At 38.5% G+C, this 18,338-nt stretch overlaps 1 protein-coding gene across 6 annotated transcripts in view; it reads right to left on the reverse strand.

The window, feature by feature from the left end:
- The window catches only part of CNTNAP4 (contactin associated protein like 4), a 237,181-nt gene that overhangs the window by 44,551 nt on the left and 174,292 nt on the right, over positions 1–18,338 (reverse strand). For all 6 annotated transcript variants that reach the window (XM_012806123.2, XM_023514116.1, XM_012806122.1 and 3 more), the window contains 3 exons: positions 17,495–17,692; positions 14,687–14,843; positions 10,801–10,928 (listed from right to left, as the gene is read on the reverse strand). In XM_012806123.2, coding sequence (XP_012661577.1) covers positions 10,801–10,928; positions 14,687–14,843; positions 17,495–17,692 — 483 coding nt within the window. The remainder of the gene's footprint in view (positions 1–10,800; positions 10,929–14,686; positions 14,844–17,494; positions 17,693–18,338) is intronic.

An 18,338-nucleotide genomic window follows, 5' to 3' on the forward strand; every position in this document is an offset into this window, starting at 1 on the left:
AAAAAAAAAAAAAAAATTCTCCCATCTTAGAAATCCCACTCTTTTGATCTTACTTGCTCTCCATTTACCATTATATTTCTCCACTTATCTCTCCTCCCATTGTTTCATGAATCTATTTCAGGCTTTTATCCCTGATGACTTGCCAAAAACAAGCCATTGCCAAGGTCAGTAATGTCCTCCTTGTTGCTAAAGCAAATTGCCAGCTCTAGGTCTCATCTTACAAAAACTACAGAATGTCCTATGACGGTGTCACTCCACTTCACAACAATAACTCCTGCTAGTCTGCCTTACAGCTTTACATATGATAAGGCCTTATAAACAAATACCTGAAGCCTGGAACTCTCAGACACTTCCATATCTCCACTTGGATGTTCAATGGCATCTCAACCTGAATATGTCCCCAAACTGAACTCCGTACATTTCTCTGCGACTCCTTGATCCCAGCAGCAATCTTCCCCATCTCAATTTAATGACAAGTCTATCCATTTAACTGGTTTATTACACAAAACACTTTGGTGTCATCCCTAACTCTTCTTTTTGCAACCTACATTAGTTCACTGGCCACATTTCTTGGTTCTCCTTCCAAACTCTACTCACACCACAGCTCTCACCATTGCCCCCCTGGTCCTCTCCGCTGTGTTAGTGCTATAGTCTTCTAGAATATGGTCTCCTGGCTTTGAAATTTTTTTTCAATCTCACTAAAACATAAATTACATCATACCACCTCTCTACTCAACACTCTCCAAAGTTCTCTGATGTCATTCAAAGTCTTTCATGGTTGGACCACCAGGCCCCTCTCTGACCTCTGCCCCTTGGGTCCTTGCTCACTCTGCTGGAATCACTTTGACATTTGGCTGTTCTGGGAACACATCAGCTACCTTCTCACTTGTGTGTGGTTGTTTTGGCTTCCTTCTGCCCAGAGTGCCCTGTCAAAGGTATATATGCCTGGCTCCCTGTTCCCTTCAGGTCTTTATTCTAATGTCACATTCTTAGTGAGCCTTTCACAATAATCCTATTTAAAATGAAGAAAATGTCGTGAAGGCTATGTTGACCAGTTTGATGAAAGCCTTTCAAATTGTATGTAAAACCAGCACATTGTACCTCATGATTGCCTTAATGTACACAGCTATGATTTAATTTTTAAAAAATAGAAAAATATAAAATTACCCCACTCCCACTTCAATTTTATTTTCTTCACAGCTCTTATCAGAATGTATCATTTTGTGTATTTTACTTATTTGTTTTCCTTCTCTTGTTAAGAGAATACAAGTGCCAAGAATACAGACATTTTGGCATATTTTGTTCATGGTTCTCTTGGTCTCTTCCTCTCTGGAGTTATGGGAAAGGCCTAGAACAATTCAGTGTAGGGGACCGATAAACATTTGTTGAATAAAATTATAAGACTTCCTTTGCCATGGCAGCCATCAGAAAGTTTAGAGTAATTCCATCTTCACTGTATTATGTGAATCCCATTAAGTCCACTCAGATTCTTTGTTAAACAAGTGGAAACAGTGAGGGAAAAGGAAAAACAGAGATGAGAGAGGAGGAAGAAGTAAAAGATGGCAATGAAGAAGGGATAAAAGGGGAAAAAATTTTAGGAAAATTAAGGGAAGAAAATCCAATAAGATAAAATAAATAAAATATAAAAAAATCAATTTTCTAATGGTGGAGAATTATCAGGCATAGTAGGGAGCTAACAAAATTATATTATCTGTTGAAATGGGATTGATCCTCACTTTTTATAACGGTTTATATGCAGTCTGCCAAATGGAAGAGAAATTAACCAAATTACTAGTCAATATCTTTTTCCAGCCGAAGAGTCCAACTTGTGCAAAGTTATTTACTGCCTACATGCACTTCTGGTTATTCAGTGTATTCTTAGCAGAAGTGATTTCTCAGACAGCTGTACCAGTCAATGCAGACAAAATGAAGAAACTACTTTCAGTGAATCAAGAATTTCTTTGATCAAGAAAGTTAGAGCCACCTCTTCTAAATATGGTTTTAGAGGTGCTTTGATTGAACATAAAATTTCAATACAATGAATTAAGTGGGTTGAAAAATTCAAATGCTGAAGAGTTAAAAATCCTGTCTTGTTCAGATTAACAGACTGAGAGGAGAAAGTTAGACTGTATTTGCGACAACTCTTACAACAACTTAGAGTACATGTATATCTTTTACCGCATCATATCTATTTTAGGAAAAATTAATACCAAATTCACAACTCTCAGATACATTCTTGTCAAATTACTGACCTTTAAAGATAATTATTTCCTCAAGTATTCAGCTAGAAAAAAAGGCAAGTCCCTACAAGGTAGAAAAACCAATTTGGCCTCGTGTTTTTTCACAGAGGCCAAATTGGTTTTTCAATGCCAGAAAATAAAAGAACAAGGAACACTGTCCACAGACTTCTGAGGGAAAGAAAATGTACGCAGCCAAGTTCATTTTTTAAGTGTTCAGGTAACTGGCACACATTTTTAAGTTCAGAAAAGCACGTAAGAGCTCTTACGGGGGGAATTTCAAAAACAAAACTCACCTCATCGTGAAATATAATCAAGCAAGAAGTCAAACTGAAAAGCTGTGGAAGGCTAGATGACGGCCTCCCTCAACACAGACCACAGGGTGACGCGTGTGACAGTCCCAAAGCATGACACAAAAATGTTACGACAGTTCCAGAAGAGGCGAACACAGGGTCACCATAAACCCAGAAGTTTCACTTCCATACATGTACACAAGGGAAACACAAACCTATACCCACAAAAACTCAGACATTCATGTTCACGGCAGCCTTATGCATAATCTCCACAAAACGGAACCACTACGCCCACCTAGTGACAAATGGAGAAACAAAGCCTGGTAGGGACACACAATGGAGTATGGTTTTGTCATAAAAAAGGATAAAGTGTCGATACATTCTACAACGTAGATCCACCTTGGCACTATTATGCTAAATACACCAGTCACACGAGAACGTGTATGTTGTGTTACCATCTGTAGGAAATACCCAGGATACTCAGGTCTGTAGACGGTAAAAAGTAGACTGGTGGCTGCTGAGGGCTCGGAAGGAGGTAAGAGGGAAATAGGAGCAACTGCTAAACGGCCACAGGTTTATTGCCAGGCGTGATGAAAATGTTCTCACGCTGATTGGCGACACTTGCTCAATTCTGTGTAACTAAAATATTATTAAACTGTACACTTTAAAAGAGTGAAGATGAATTACATCTAAATAAAGCTCTTACCAAAAAGAAACACACACATATATATATGTATGTATTTTAAGTTAAACCAGACAAGTTTGTTTTAAAATCCACAGGCAACAAATATTCTCAAGCACATAAAAAACCAACAAAGTACACATCTGCTCATCACTTAATTGTTTATGCAATTAAAAACTTGATTGTGTCTCTTACCAATAATTTACAAGCTATAGGCCTCTTTGCTTGCATATAACAAATCACGCTCATTCCTCAACAGACTGCTATCTATTGATTATGTTTTATGTAAGAGGCAAAGCATAATACTAGGTACCAAGAACACAAGAATAAATGATCAATGGACCCTGCTCTTAAGGGGCTCAAAAAGGATTAAATGCCAGTATGAGGAGTTCATGTTTGTGATACGTTCAACAGTTTTGGGGAATGAAGGACATGTCCTCTAGAAAACTGTGGAAGACTTCATGGTGAGAGGTTTTAATCTGAGTGTCGAAGGTTCACTAAAATAATTAGGAAGATTATGTGAAGGACAATCAGTGTCGAGCACTTGGAGCTAGATGACATCATGGTCCAGAAATTTCCTTTGTGTGGCAAGAGCCTCCACAGTAGCAGAGGTCTCTGCAGATGTCTTTCTGCTGCATTTCAAAGACCCTCTTTCAACCCTGGGTGTCAGTACTGGACTTCTGTTCTGAAACTTGGTACCTGGGTCTGAAAATGTTGCAACTACGTCGGAACACTCTGGGTCCTGGGTTGGCAACACTGGTCCACTTCAGACCCAAACCAACAGCTGACTTTGAAATGTGATTCTCAAACATCTGTAGAGAAGAACTGCATTTTTTTTTTCTCTAACCTGGCACGAATTGATGTTTTTGCAAAAATAGGATAAAAATAAACTGCTAAAAAAAATGGAATGAAAAAAACAAAGGCATGCAAATAACCATTCCCAGTCTACTTTTTATTATTATGTTTGATAGACATAAATTACTCCGTCCTGATGACACAAATCATTCTAAAAACATAATCTGAATATCTGTGCTGACCTCTTCATAGACTGGTAACAGAGTTTCTGGACCAGAACCACCCTGGGAACAGCCGTGGAGAGGACAGGCTACATGGAGTGGTTCACAGCAGCTGGAAATGTGTCAGAAATGCTCCTACCCACACCTGAGTCTCTGGGATAAGGTGACAAAATCTGTGCTATTACCAGGTAATTTTTATGCATTTTAAAGAAGTGTTGGTCTAGCTAATTTTTGATCTTACTTCAAAAATACAGATGCTCCTGGAAGACTGAGTAGATAGGAAAGTATATGGGTGGCTCCTCCCCCTAAAAACCTTTCTGGTAACTGGTAAACCCAGACGTTTTCCTTGATTCTTTCTTTTGACCCTCTGAAGTTTCTAAAGTTCATGTAAGTTATAAACCTCTTCAGCATGATTCTGGAAATGTCCTAGAGAGTTGGAGAATATCCATGGTTACTGAAACTTTTACTGTTTTATGAGTTTACTTCCAGGATTTTTTGATTTCGAACTTCAAAATTAAGCATCCATAGTTATTCCTACTATTATTTAGTTTTAGGGCCTTTTTTCTGTCAGATACGTTGAGTAACCGAATAATTTCTTATTCATATGTATTAGAATGTATTAATAATTTCCGATGAGTTACTCAGAGTTGAATGGAACCTTTTTTGCGCCTAGCTCTAGGAATTTTGACAAATGTAGGAAGGCATAAAATCACCACCACACTCAAGATATAGAACATTTCTTTCACTTGACAAGTTTCCCTGTGCCCCTTTGAAAAATCCCTGTCACCTTGAAGCCTTTGAAACCAAGATCTGTCTTCTGTTCCTCCAGTGTTTTTTACAGGCTCTCTCAGAAAGTGAATCATGCAAAGCACACAGCCTGCGCGTCTGTCTTCTCTCACTCTGCATAACGCAGATGAGACCCCTCTGCTCTCGCGTTATCCTCAGCCCGCTCTTTGCATCACCAGGTACACTCCGCTGTGTCTCGTGGGCACACCACAGTGACACGGAGTATGTGGCCATCACTAGTTGATGGGCATGGGAGCGGTTTTCATATGTAGAAGACTATAAATAATGGCAATAATAAACCATCGCACACAGGTCTTCCATTTCTCTTGGATGAAATCCTAAGAGGAGGACTGCTGCATCCGATGGTAAATGAGGGTTTAACATCACAAGAAACTGCCAAACTGTTTTCCAAAGCAGCCGTGGACCATTTTTATTTGCAGCAACAACAAACGAGGGTTCCAGTCGCTCTGAATCCTCACCAGCAGTTGTTACAGGTGGTTTCTTATTATTATTACTTTTTAAAAAAAGTTTTAGCCTTTCTAATAGTTGTGTATTGGTATTTCACTGTGGTATTACTTTTCATTCCCTAATGAACAATGACGTTAAGGATCTTTTTGTGAGCTTATGTGAAATCCATACATTTTCTCTGGTGAAATGCACAGGCAAGTCTTTCTCCCATTTGTTAATCGATTTTGTTTTACTGCTGTACTGTGAGAGAGAGTTATTTATATAATATATTCTAGCTACTAACCTTTAATTGACATGTAGTTGGCAAATATTTTCTCCCAGTGTTGGTTTTCATTTTGTTTTAATTTTAGTGAAACCCAATGTATTGTTCTCTTAAATTTTTATTTTATGGATTGTGCTTTTAGTCTTGTACATAAAAGTATCTATGCACAATCCAAGGTCACTAAGATTTTATATTTTATCCCATATTTTATTTCCTATATTTTATTATAGAAATGATAATAGCTTTTAATTTTACATTTAAGTCTTTGATCTCATCACTCTTCACTTAATTTTGGTATCTACTTTGACACGAGTTGAAATTCTTTTCTCTTTTTTTTCCCACACGTATTCTAATTGTTCCAGTGTGGTTTCATATAAAGAATTATCCTTTCACCACTGGGTTGGCTTGGCAGTCTTATCAAAAGTCAATCAACTGTTTGTTTTCTTGATGTCAGTATCACACTGCCTTGAATAATTGTAGTTTTACAGTAAGTGTTAAAATTAGGTAGTATGTCACAAACTTTGTTCTTATTTTTAGAAATATGTTACCTAGTCTAGCTGCTTTACTTTTCCATACACGCTTTAGAATAAGCTTGACAATTTCTACCCAGAAAAACTCTGCTGCGTTTTGACGGGGACTATGTTCAATCTCAATACCTCAATTTGGACAAAATCAACATCAAAGTCTTTTATAAGTATGTTCTTTTTATTTAATTCTTCTTTAATGTTTTCTCATTAATTTGTATGTTTTTTCATATTTACATTAAGGTATTTCATATTGGTGGCACTACTGTAATAGGTACTTTTTAAAATTTTAATTTATAATTTTTCATTATTAGCCTACAGAAGTATTATTTCCTTTTATACATTAACTTTTTATGCTACGACCTTGCTAAACTCATTTTTTACAAATAAATTCTTTTTTATTATTAGCCTAGAGAGGTATCATTTACTTTTAAACATTAACGTTTTATGCTGCAACCTTGCTAAACTCATTTTTTACAAATAAATTCTTTAGGTTTTTCTACTTAGAAAATCATACCATCCATAAATAGACCCATTTGTATCTTCTTTTCTGACCTATGTCTTGAATTCCTGTACTTGAGTCAGTATTACACTGGATAGCAGCAGTGAGAGGAGACCTTCTTGCCTTCATCCTACACGGAGAGAGAAAGCACTTAACTCTTTGGCTGTTAAATATGATACCTATCAGCCGTCAGATATTTACAGATGCCTTTTATACCACTGAGGAAGCTGTGGTTAGTTTTTAACAGAAACGGGATGTTAAATCCTGTTACTTAACTTTTCGCATTCTAGGTCAAAAGATTTATCTCCAAATTCACAAATAAACTAGTTCATTAAGGAGGGTAATATTTAGTAAGTTTTATTCAGAAGCCCAACTTAAAAGGCAGCTGTATCAGTCACATCCTTGGTACTTTTGCTGAAGCACCCAGCGATGTTATCTGTGACTCCTGACATCAGCAATAACAGCAGAAGGAACATGAAATTTCAGGCTCACCTATGTTAAAGACAAAATTAAAACAATCATTTGGAAAAAGACATCCATTCGTTAAGGATAAGCTCATTTCTAGGTCTCACATTCTTTATTTGTCCTGCTTTCTCAAAACTGTTGTTTTCTCCCCTAGGAAAAGTAGCTAGATGTAAAATATCTAACATCTCTCGATTGTGTCAGAAAATAAAAATATGATTTTCTTTTAGTCTCACATTTTCGTTTTTCTGTTCAAAGAAAAAATTTAAATCTCTTGTCTCAGTGAGTGGTAGTAATGTTTTATTCCAATTGGAAATGTGGAGATGGTCCTGACTTCATTGTACGGAGCCTCATCCTCCAGTTCACCCCCTTCTTTAAGCTCCAGGCCAACCTCGTGTTGTTCTACCCCAAAGGGTCAGTTTACCGGGTTGGGGGTTTTGTTCTTGTTGTTGTTATAACTGATCTTTGGGTTTTCAGCTGAATCCTGAGAGTTTCCTTATTTCTCAGCCTTGAATGACTCAATGCCGGGTCCTGATGCCTTTGAGTAACAGCCACACACCTTTTCTCGGCTTGTAAGGCCCGCCGTGCACGATCCTTTATCTTTACTCCTCATGTGTGCCCACGGTTTCCCACTTGGAAAGAAAACAGAATGTCTTGGCCATTGCACCTTCAGGGGTACAAATTTCCCATATGGGGAAAAGGGACATCTGTTGTTCTGAAGCCAAAGCTCTTCTGAATGAGAAAATGAAGAAAAAAAAAGAAAAGGTCCTCACGCAGAAAACAGTCTATAACCTCATGTGAGGATCAGCCTCACCCCTAAAAATAGACCTAGGAGTCAAGAAGACCAATTACCCAATTACTGTTTCATTAATAAGTCAGAGATTAATTAGCAAGTCTCTAAACTTGCAACTATCCATAAATTCTTATTGCTAATGTTGCTGCCCTCCCCTGCGTTCCCATTATCACAACAGTTCAATGCTCTACTTTCTCAACCTCAGCACTATTGACATTTAGGGCCAGATAATTCTTGGCCGTGGAGGGCTGTTCACACACCGTGGGATGTTTAGAGCAGCCCTGGCCTCTCTTCCTACATCTCAGTAGCATCCTGCCCCCCTCACAACTGTGACAACCCCAAATCTCTCCAAACATTGCCAAATACCCACCGGGAGGCAAGATCTCTAAGTACAATGATGTGCACGTAAGATGCAGCAGAAGTCTGGGAGAAAGACGCTCTAAGGAAAGGAGCTGGTGGTGACCTCAATCCACGCAGACCAGATCCCAGAGAAAGGCAGCCTGGGTCGCTGCAGGATTAAGATCAGAGCAGGAAGTGGAAGGTGCACGTGATGGACAGAACAACTTCCTCACAGCCATGAAATCGTTACACTTCCCTGGTTGCACCCTGAGTTTACAGCCTCATCTCTGCGCAGAATTTTTCTCTTCATGAAATATCCTATGTCATCTTCATGGGACTGTGTAAGGCTTACGGGCAGAACAGGAAGTAGAGGTGATACACATCAAAGATGATGGCTATAATGACAGACAGTTTTTACAATGCATATATAACTTTTTATAGGCCAGTATTGTCTTTGCTTTTTAACTAGGCAACTTGTGCTGGGTATCTCTATAAATCCACTGACTTGTCAGATCTGCTCTTCTTCTGTTGGGCCCCTAGAATTAAATTTTATTCTAGGGATGTTTTCAACATAAACAAATATTTCTTCTATTTCCATTTCACGTTCTAGAAATACTAAAAGCATACATAATGAATGCATTTGTCTCTGACCTGTGTTCAGAGATGTTAATGATCTATGAATGGATGTACTTACACGTGTTCATTCCCTGCTGAAACATACAAACAGACACACACACAGACATACATGTACACACAGACACTGGATACCAATTTCAAATATCATTCCTGCTCAACTACATTTGAATTTTAAAAGTCTGGTCTAGATTGTTAATGCATTGAAAAAAAAATGAAATTAAAATTGAAGTTGTGGAGAAGGGGCAGAGCAAGACAGCCGAAGAGAAACTTATAGTGATCGTCCCTCTGAGCAAACATCAAATTCAACAGCTATCCATGCAAGAAAGCACCTTGAGAAAAACCAAAATCCGGCAAGGGATCAACGTGCCTGGTTTTAACATTACGTCACGGAAAGAGCACTGAGGAGGGCCGAAAAGACAGTCCCACATTGCCTGTGCCACCCCTCCCCGATCCTGCGGCATTAAGGCAGAGAGCCTGTGTGCTGGGGAAGGGCTGCCTGGGCAGAGGGGAACACAGCCCAGGGAAGAATTCTGCTGGCATCCACAGAGAAAGTATTCAAACCAGCTCTTCTGTCCTCATCCTGAAACCAGGCTAGTCCACCACTGACTGACAAAAAGTGGCTTGGGTTCTGAAATGGCAGTTGGGCACAAAGCCTACAGTCCTTGGTGAATTTCTGCAGCTGTGTTGGCTTGGAGCCTGTGGGCTTAGGGAACACATGACCCAGTGAGACATCAGTGGTGGTGCCCAAGCTAGTGGCTGTGTCACCTATCCCCCTCCAGCCACTGGGAGTTCAAGGACAGCCTTCTTCCAACTAGGGGATGGAAAGGGAAGAGTCCAAAGAACTTGGTTTTGCAACTTGGGACCAAAACAGCCACAGTAAAATAAAGCACTAGGCAGACTCCTGAAGTCTCTGAGTCCAGGCCCTATTTCCTGGATAGCATTTCTAGACCCACCCAGGGGCCAGAAGGAAACATGCTCTACTGACAGGAAGAACCAAGTCCTGGCAGAATTCATCCCTTGCTGACTAAAGAGCCTTGGGCTCTGAATAACTATCACAGGTAGCCAGGCAACAGTCACCACTGGCTTCAGGTGAGACTATCTGGCTTCAGGTGTGACCTGGCACAGTCCCAGCTATGGTGGCCATGAAGAAGTCCCCACATCACTCCTCTCCCAACCCCAGCAGCCCAGCACAGAGAGTGAGGGAAGAGAGGGAGACTTTGTAAGGCAGAGAATTGTCTTGCATATGATCCAAGTTCAGTAGGGTGGTACCACCAAGAGTCTACAAGAGTCACTGAGTATAAGAGTCAATTCCCTTTGAATATCTGAAAAGCCTTCTGAAGAAGGACAGGTTCACATAAGCCCAGATTGTGAAGATCCAAATAAATGCTTAACTTTCCAATGCCCAGACACCTATGAGCATCCAAGAAGATGCCACCTCACCAAACGAACTGAAGTTGCCAGGGACCAACCCTGGATGGCCACACAGTAGGAAGCTCATACAAATCTGAACAATTCTGTATAGCACTGAGGCTTTCCTGTGTGGATAACAGCACGTACGCAGACATATACGAATGCGGCAGTGCACTCATGGTTTCTTTCTCTCAAAATCTTAATAGACTTTGCCACCATAGCTTTGTACTTCATAGAAGAACTGACTTGTTGACTGACTGAAAGAATATTTCAAACCTGCCTTGTAAGTTTCTACAATAAAAGTCTGATTAATTCTTATGGGATAGAAACATTTTGCTACAGAGATGGTACTTTCCTCAAACATGTTTATGACCCACTGTGGCCACTTACTGTCTCCCCAGCAGAGCAGAGGCCCCAGTTTATAAGCTGCTTCTGAATGGGGTCGGCCCGTGTCTGAAATCACTATTTTAGTTACTGGCAAATGTTCTTTATACGAGAGCAATCCAGTGTCATTGGTCCTGAAAGGCAATAAGAAGAAGATGGTTAAAATTATTGATAGCTCTTAATTGCATTTCAAGACCTAGATGTTCTGAACTGAATCCTCACACACACAAGAGTAAGGATTCAGCTGCTCATCAGAGCACACAAAAATACGCTAACATTTTAATATCCCTTGTAGAAAATACATAATAGAGAATATAAAATATAGCATATGCTAAAGTTAGAATATAATAGAAGTTTTTTTAACTTAGTAAACCATTTTCTACCTTTTGACTGGAACAGTTGGTTTACCCATTAACACAGTGGTTCTCAACCTGTGGGTCTGTATTAAAAGGCCGTGGCACTAGGAAGGTTGAGAACCACTGCACGAACATTCAGTGTAATGACTGATACTGGGTTTTAGGTCCACCACGTTGCTATCTGTTTCTTCTTTCGTCTTGTATGATTTCTTGTCCCTCTGCTCCTTCTTAGCTGCCTCCTCTTGATTTATTCCTTTTATGTGTATTTAATTTTTTTTCTCTATGCACTCTTCAGCTATACCTCTGTTTACTGTGTCTTAATCTTTTCTTTATAGATTATGAAATGCACCTTTATCACAGTCTACTTAGATTTTTTTTGTTTTTACTCTTAACAATTTTTTTATTAAATCATAATGGGATATATTAATGCATTTATAGGGTACAATGTGCTGATTTTATATACAATTTGGAATGCTTACATCTAACTGGTTAACCAAGCCTTCACCTCATTAATTATTGTGTTAAGACATATATACTATACTCTTAACAGATTTGACACGTAGCCTTACAATGTGCACACAGGTGAGGTCCCACCGATTACTCAGACTTTATGTTATATAACAATGTAGAATGTCAGAGGCTTGCTATGGAATAATTTATTTAATGCCACCCCCCACATACACATACTTGTTTTTTTGTGCTATTCTAATATTTTAAATCCACATGTTAAAACTTTATAATACAATTAAACACTGAATTTTATTTTTTCAATTAAGAAAAATTTAAACATTAGCTTTCTGTTTATCAACATATTTATAATTTTCAGCAATCTTCATTTCTTCCTGAAGTTCTAAGCTTTCATCTGGTGTTATTTTTCTTAGCCTAAAGAATTTGTTAAAATTTTTCATTTCAGATCTATTTTGTTTTCTTAAGTTCACATTTCATTGTATAATATACTTCTCATTTATCTGCTTAAAATACCCTCTGCTTAGACATTGTGATCATTTTTATGTTTAAGTCCTTAAACATGTTTATAAGAGGTACTAGAAATATTTTGTCTGCCAATTCAAACGTAGTGCCCTGAGATTTGTTTATAGTAACTACTTCTAATTTCTTGACTTTAGATCAGAGTTTATTCTCTTTGGGAATGTTCAGTGATTGTTATTAATATACTAAATATATGAATTATACATTGTAAAGATTTTGGGTTTTGTTCTTCTCTGAAGATTTCCTCCTTATTTTCAAGGCAGTTAAATCACTACTTTATCACAATAAATTGTGTGTGCTTAGTTTTATAGTTCAGTAGGGTGGGCCTGGGTCAATTTTGTTCTTACTTTTCATCCTGTCCCTCAGTTCTGGGACATAAACTTTGCTATAAATACATGGACCTTCTGTCATTTCTATGGAAAGCTGGGGGGTTTACAAAGCCTAGCTCAGTTTGTCAGTCTTAAACTCCACATTCTGACTCTGCTCTTGTAGAAGCCACTGAACTCGCTGTGCAACTCGTTCAGTTTTCCAGTTTAATTCTCTCCTTGGCGCTTAGAAGTCTTCCCTCTGCGTTTGCAGCTCTGGGTCAGCTGAGGATCTAAGGAAAGTCTTTATAATGGCCTCCCCCAGGTGGCTCTCTCTTTTCTGGGAATTCCCTCTCCCTCACTGTCCAGTTATTCTAGCATCTCCAAATCCTGTCCTTAAACAAAACAAAACAAAAATCTAGTATTTCCTTTGAAACCCAGGCATCCCAGGGCATGTGATCTATGTGCTCAGGGGAAAAGGAGCAGTAATATCATATATCCGACCCAGCCGGATTCCCTCCTTTCAGGAGTAAAAGACCCCTAACCCGTAGGCATTTTCTGCCTATGTTTTGTTGCTCTCCAATTACTACAAGTAGCTGTTTTTCCAATATTTTCCTGGATTCACAAAGTTTTTCTGAAAAGGGTTAGTTCTATGCAAACTACTTTACCATAACCAGAGTTTAATATAAGAAGTAACTTACTTTTCATTAACAATATGTTATGGAGTCATTAAAGAGTTACTGGTGATTTGGTTAATTTCTTTGTTAGCATTATTATTGGCACCATTCACATGTTAAACTATTTCTGTGTAGGTATATTCTGTAAAGGTAATAAGAAGAGTGCCTTCTAAAAGGAGTAGAAATCTTGAAAAATTAAAGGAGTAATTTAAAGGAGTAAATTAAAGGAGTAAAGGAGACCATATTCTTGATACTAAACATGTGACATTAAAAATGCAATCCTGGCTCCACATTCCTCTCTATACAGATTCCTCCTTCTATGTTTTGGGTTTTTTTGGGGGTGGGGATAGACTCTCACTTTGTTGCCCTCATTACAGTGTCATGGCGTCAGCTCACAGCAACCTCAAACTCTTGGTCTTAAGTGATTCTCTTGCCTCAGCCTCCCAAGTAGCTGGAACTACAGGCGTCCACCACAATTCCCGGCTATTATTTTGTTGCAGTTGTCATTGTTGTTTAGCTGGCCTGGGCCGGGTTCAAACCCGCCTGCTTTGGTGTCTGTGGCCAGCGCACTAACCACTGAGCTCAGGCACTAAGCCCTTGTATGGCATTCTTGAAGAGTCTCTATCTCTCTCTCTATCTGTGTGTATATATAACAGTCTTTACATAAATACATAAGCATATGCATAAAACATAATATTGATATATGCCAAGTAAATAAATAACATCTAATTCAAGTGGTGAGCTCAATTAATGGCAGATTGATCACTGGAATTAATGTGTAGTCTATAATCAAATCATTTAAATTTACAGCCAGATTGACTATTAATATTTTTAAAGTAATTTTTCCATGCAGGTCCAGTTGCTTAGCAACATATACATATGTTATGCTGAAATGTGAATATAAATATTTAAAAATATTTTCGCTTTACAAATAATAAATAAGAGCAGCATGCATGCCAGCTCAAGCCTCAAATACAATGAACACCTTTTATTAACCTTTGAGATAAAGGAAAACTCATACATAAGGCTTTTCTGCTTAGAAGAACATTTTAAATTTAATTTTCAGATTCCTAAAATGTTATAGATTTCCTCTTAAAAAAATATAATCCACAGAACATTAGTTATTTGGGGCATTTTTTTTTTAAGATTTAAAACCCGAATGTAATAATGATTATGGGAAAGCTGTAAGTGCACATGTTCAAAGGTTTTTGTTGGTATATTACCAAAGAAATGTGCTTTGTTAACCAGCTATACATCCATTTTGAAAATAATGGAATGCCTACTTATATATAATTTTTAAAAAGAATAAATGACTTCCCATGTAACAGATCCTTCTATCTCATCATATTATAAAAATAAAATGTACATGCCTTATGGTCCATTATAAAAAATTAAAAACCCTCACAAAGGCACTGACCTTAACTCTTACTATGTTTCATCAAAACATACCTCTAGCTAATTTCTCCATTGCACTAACTTGTTCAGTATCTGTCTGTCTATACATACTTTTAACAGATTGATTTAAAAAAAATCTTTGTCTTGTATAAAGAAATCATATAGAAATCACCATTCATTCCGGTCGGCATCACAATTGCAGTAGTACTGAGAGTCAATGCAGTTCCCCTCTAATCCACAAGTACATTTTTGAGAATTAGGCAAAGGACCTCCCCAATAAGTCTGTGTTTCATTGGTTCTTCCAATCCACCAGCTCAGAGGGGCACCATCTGAAAGACATAGACGAGAAATGTGGTATTTGCTTTCTTCCAAAATCATTAAAAAGAATAAAAGGAGAAAGAGGGAAAGACTGATGTGATCTAAAGATAGACTGAACATTATAACTGATGGCATTTCCTCAAGAAAGCTTTTTAAAAAATTTTTATTACCTAGGCTTAAATGATTGATACGTTTTTCTATGAGTCAAAAAGAAACCAGCAGTTCCTATTTAATTTAGTCATGATAATAAAAATGAATTGAGAGAAGTTCATATATAAAATTTCTTTTAAAATAATTTTAAAGCAGTTGGCATCAAAATATAAACAACAGGGGTGGCGCATGTGGCTCAAAGGAGTAGGGTGCCGGCCCCATATGCTGGAGGTGGCGGGTTCAAACCCAACCCCTGGCCAAAAAAAAAAAAACAAAATTGCAAAAAAACCCCCCCAAAAAACATATATATATATACAACAGTAACTAACATACCCAGGCAAAATTGATTTGAAATCATGAAATGCCCATTAAAACATTATGGAATGTTATGTAAAGTCACTGATTTATCTCAATATGTTTGTTGTCTAAAAATACATGAGCTGTGTATTGAACATTAGACATGGTATAGTACTCCCTTGTCATAATTCAAGATTTATTTGGAAGTATGTATTCTCTCTTCCACTTAATGGCTTAGCTATTTATTTGTAGACTACAGAAATAACGCTGAAAGATCTTCATGCCTGAAGCAAATACTACGCTCAAAAAAAAAAAAAGAATTCCTTTAGCCAAATGCATCTCTTTCTACAATAAATGTTCAGCTGCCAGCTCCTCTCGGAGCTAAGACTAAACACGATGCCAAGAAACTAAAGCAAAGAACAGACAGAATATCTATGTGAGAATTTTTAGAAAAGGAGGTGAGGCATGTAGGCAATTTGTCTTGGAAAAAAAAAGATACAGAGGAAAAGCTGTAGTCATTTGGGAATTGGGGCATGAGAAGACTGTGAGCAACATCCAATCAGTCGGCTCCTAAAGGTACCTGATTGATTGTTTTCTGTTGACTTCCAAAGCTTGAAGTTGTAACCATTAGCCCCACTGAGACCCTGGGATTTCTCTTCATTTCTCCCTCACTTATAAATGCCAATAAGCATTTTAACTCCCTATTAGATAGCCTCTCTGCTGATGCTGACAACCTCCCTCCCAGCTGACAGGGGCTGGCTTTACACACTTAGTTCACCCAATGGCCACTGTGTCCCTGAGAGGCTGGTAGTGTTGGCTCCGTTTCTGAGAAGAGAAAGCAAAGATTACAATTCAACCATTTTATGAACCAAAGGCTCATCTAGCTAAGTTCTATATGTAAATGAGAGACCCTAGACTTTAACTCAGTTCTCTTCCAACCTGTAAATGTGATGCTTTCCCCACTACAACTGACTGATCCTCGTTCACAGGTAGGATTGAGGTTTTGGGGGAGACAAGATCTAAGCAAAATGCTACTGGAGGGGTAAAAGGCTGACTGAGAACATTCTGGAAGAGAGGAAAAGAAGGCGGGGTGGAACTCAGGCAAAGGGCAGATTAATCTGGCTGCATTAAGTGAAGAGTAAATAAAAGAGATGCTTAATTAAGAATGAAAGGTTCAAGTGTTAGTTCAACATTTTTGTGGATTATACATATGACATAAGCTGTTCCTATAAAAAACATCTCTCTTATCACATTCTTGTCATTCTATCTGGAATGTCAACCCCTTTTGGGACAACAAGCCAGAGTGAACAGTTAACAAAGTGACTTTCTTGTGCAGAAGTCCTTGGAGCTTCTCTGACATGTAAAGAAAAAGACACCTGAGTGGTGCTGCCAGAAGCCAGCGTGCTGGGGGATGGGAAGGTGGCCACAGCAGCCAGAATTCGTGGTTCTGGGATCCCAGCAGAAGCATCTATATTGGACAAACAACACAAGGCACTAGAGCTTCTTAAACACAACAGTGCCGGGATGGAAGCAGTGTGTCTTAAAGGTTAGTTTTCTTCCTAAGTTTCAGTATTTCAGATTTTATATTGGATGGTTAGGAGACCCAAACAGATGGCACCTGGGAGGCCAGCAGGAAAGCTTTTGCAATAACTTCAAGAATTAGGTCATGAAGGCTACTCAAGGCAGACGTGGCGGGGCCTGAGCTACTCTGAAATGAAATCTTCTAGAAGGGGAAAACAGGGAACCAAATTCAGAATCCAGAAGGAGACTGATCAATCAATAATAGAATAAAAGAAAGCATTAAGACAGTTTTCTGATTCCTACTTGAGCTACTGAATCAATGTGTTTCTAGAAGAATTTTCTCATTTTCCACTGTACCCAAGAAAAAGAGTCAAACAGAATAGTCACTTTCAAAACACCAGGTCATATGTTTATTGGCTGTTTTCCATGACAAAACAACCCTTCTGTGTCTCTGCCCAGTGTGAGATAAACGCCACTGAGTATCACAAGGCTTTGTTGTACAGCCATCCAGTCAGGGCCAGAGATTAAAAGTGACCAAGACTTTGAATAAAGCTCCATGGAAACCAAAGTGCACCAAAGTACGCAGGGATCACACATCCTCTGTGGCCTCCTGATCCACATGGGCAGAATTCCAAGCTCGTATGCTGGCTGAGTTCCCCATGCAGCCATGTGTGACGCGCCTCAGTTTACTCACCTTCTTTACTGACAAGCCGTGACTTCTTGCAGTAGTAGGTGAGGTCCTGTTCACAGTGCTCCGCACGGGTAAGAGTGGCCTGGAGTTGCTCCATGCTGGCCACATACTGGAAAACCCCAGTGTACGGGTTCCCTGGATTCGTATTCCTGACTCTTGTTAGGTCGGAGCCGTTATGTTGTATGATGGTCCATGCCGTTTCTTGTATGCAGAAATGGGGGAAGAAAGAGAGGAGACCATCACTACTCTGCAAAAGTTAAAATAAATAAAGAAAATCAAAATCACCTTTCATCTGAGTCAAATTGTTCTACTTATAAAACCTCTCTCAGAGGTAGAGTCAGTACACATGGATTCTTAAATCTGTAAAGTTAAAAGTGATTCTTTCCCCTGAAATCTATACTGCTCCCACGCATTTATGGTGATTTTATTTTACTTTTTCATAAAATTTAGCTGGCCAATATTTATGATAAAAAATATTAGGAAATCTAATTATAGAATTTGGGGGACATTTTTCATTTCATCAGATCTGATATTCCATCTTTTTAAAGATGCATCATTCTGTTATTTTTCTTTAAGAAACAGAAGAATATTACAAGAAAGATATTTGTGTCAGAATGTTTATTGCAGCCCAATTCATAATTGCCAGGTCATGGAAGAAGCCCAAGTGCCCATCGATCCACGAATGGATCAATAAACTGTGGTATATGTACACCATGGAATGCTATGCAGCCATAAAGAAAGGTGGAGACTTTATATCCTTCATGTTCACATGGATGGAGCTGGAAAATGTTCTTCTTAGCAAAGTATCACAGGAATGGAAGAAAAAGTATCCAATGTACACACACCT

This window comes from Otolemur garnettii, unplaced genomic scaffold, assembly GCF_000181295.1.
Source record: "Otolemur garnettii isolate 467f Iridium unplaced genomic scaffold, OtoGar3 scaffold00047, whole genome shotgun sequence".
Lineage (NCBI taxonomy): Eukaryota > Metazoa > Chordata > Mammalia > Primates > Galagidae > Otolemur > Otolemur garnettii.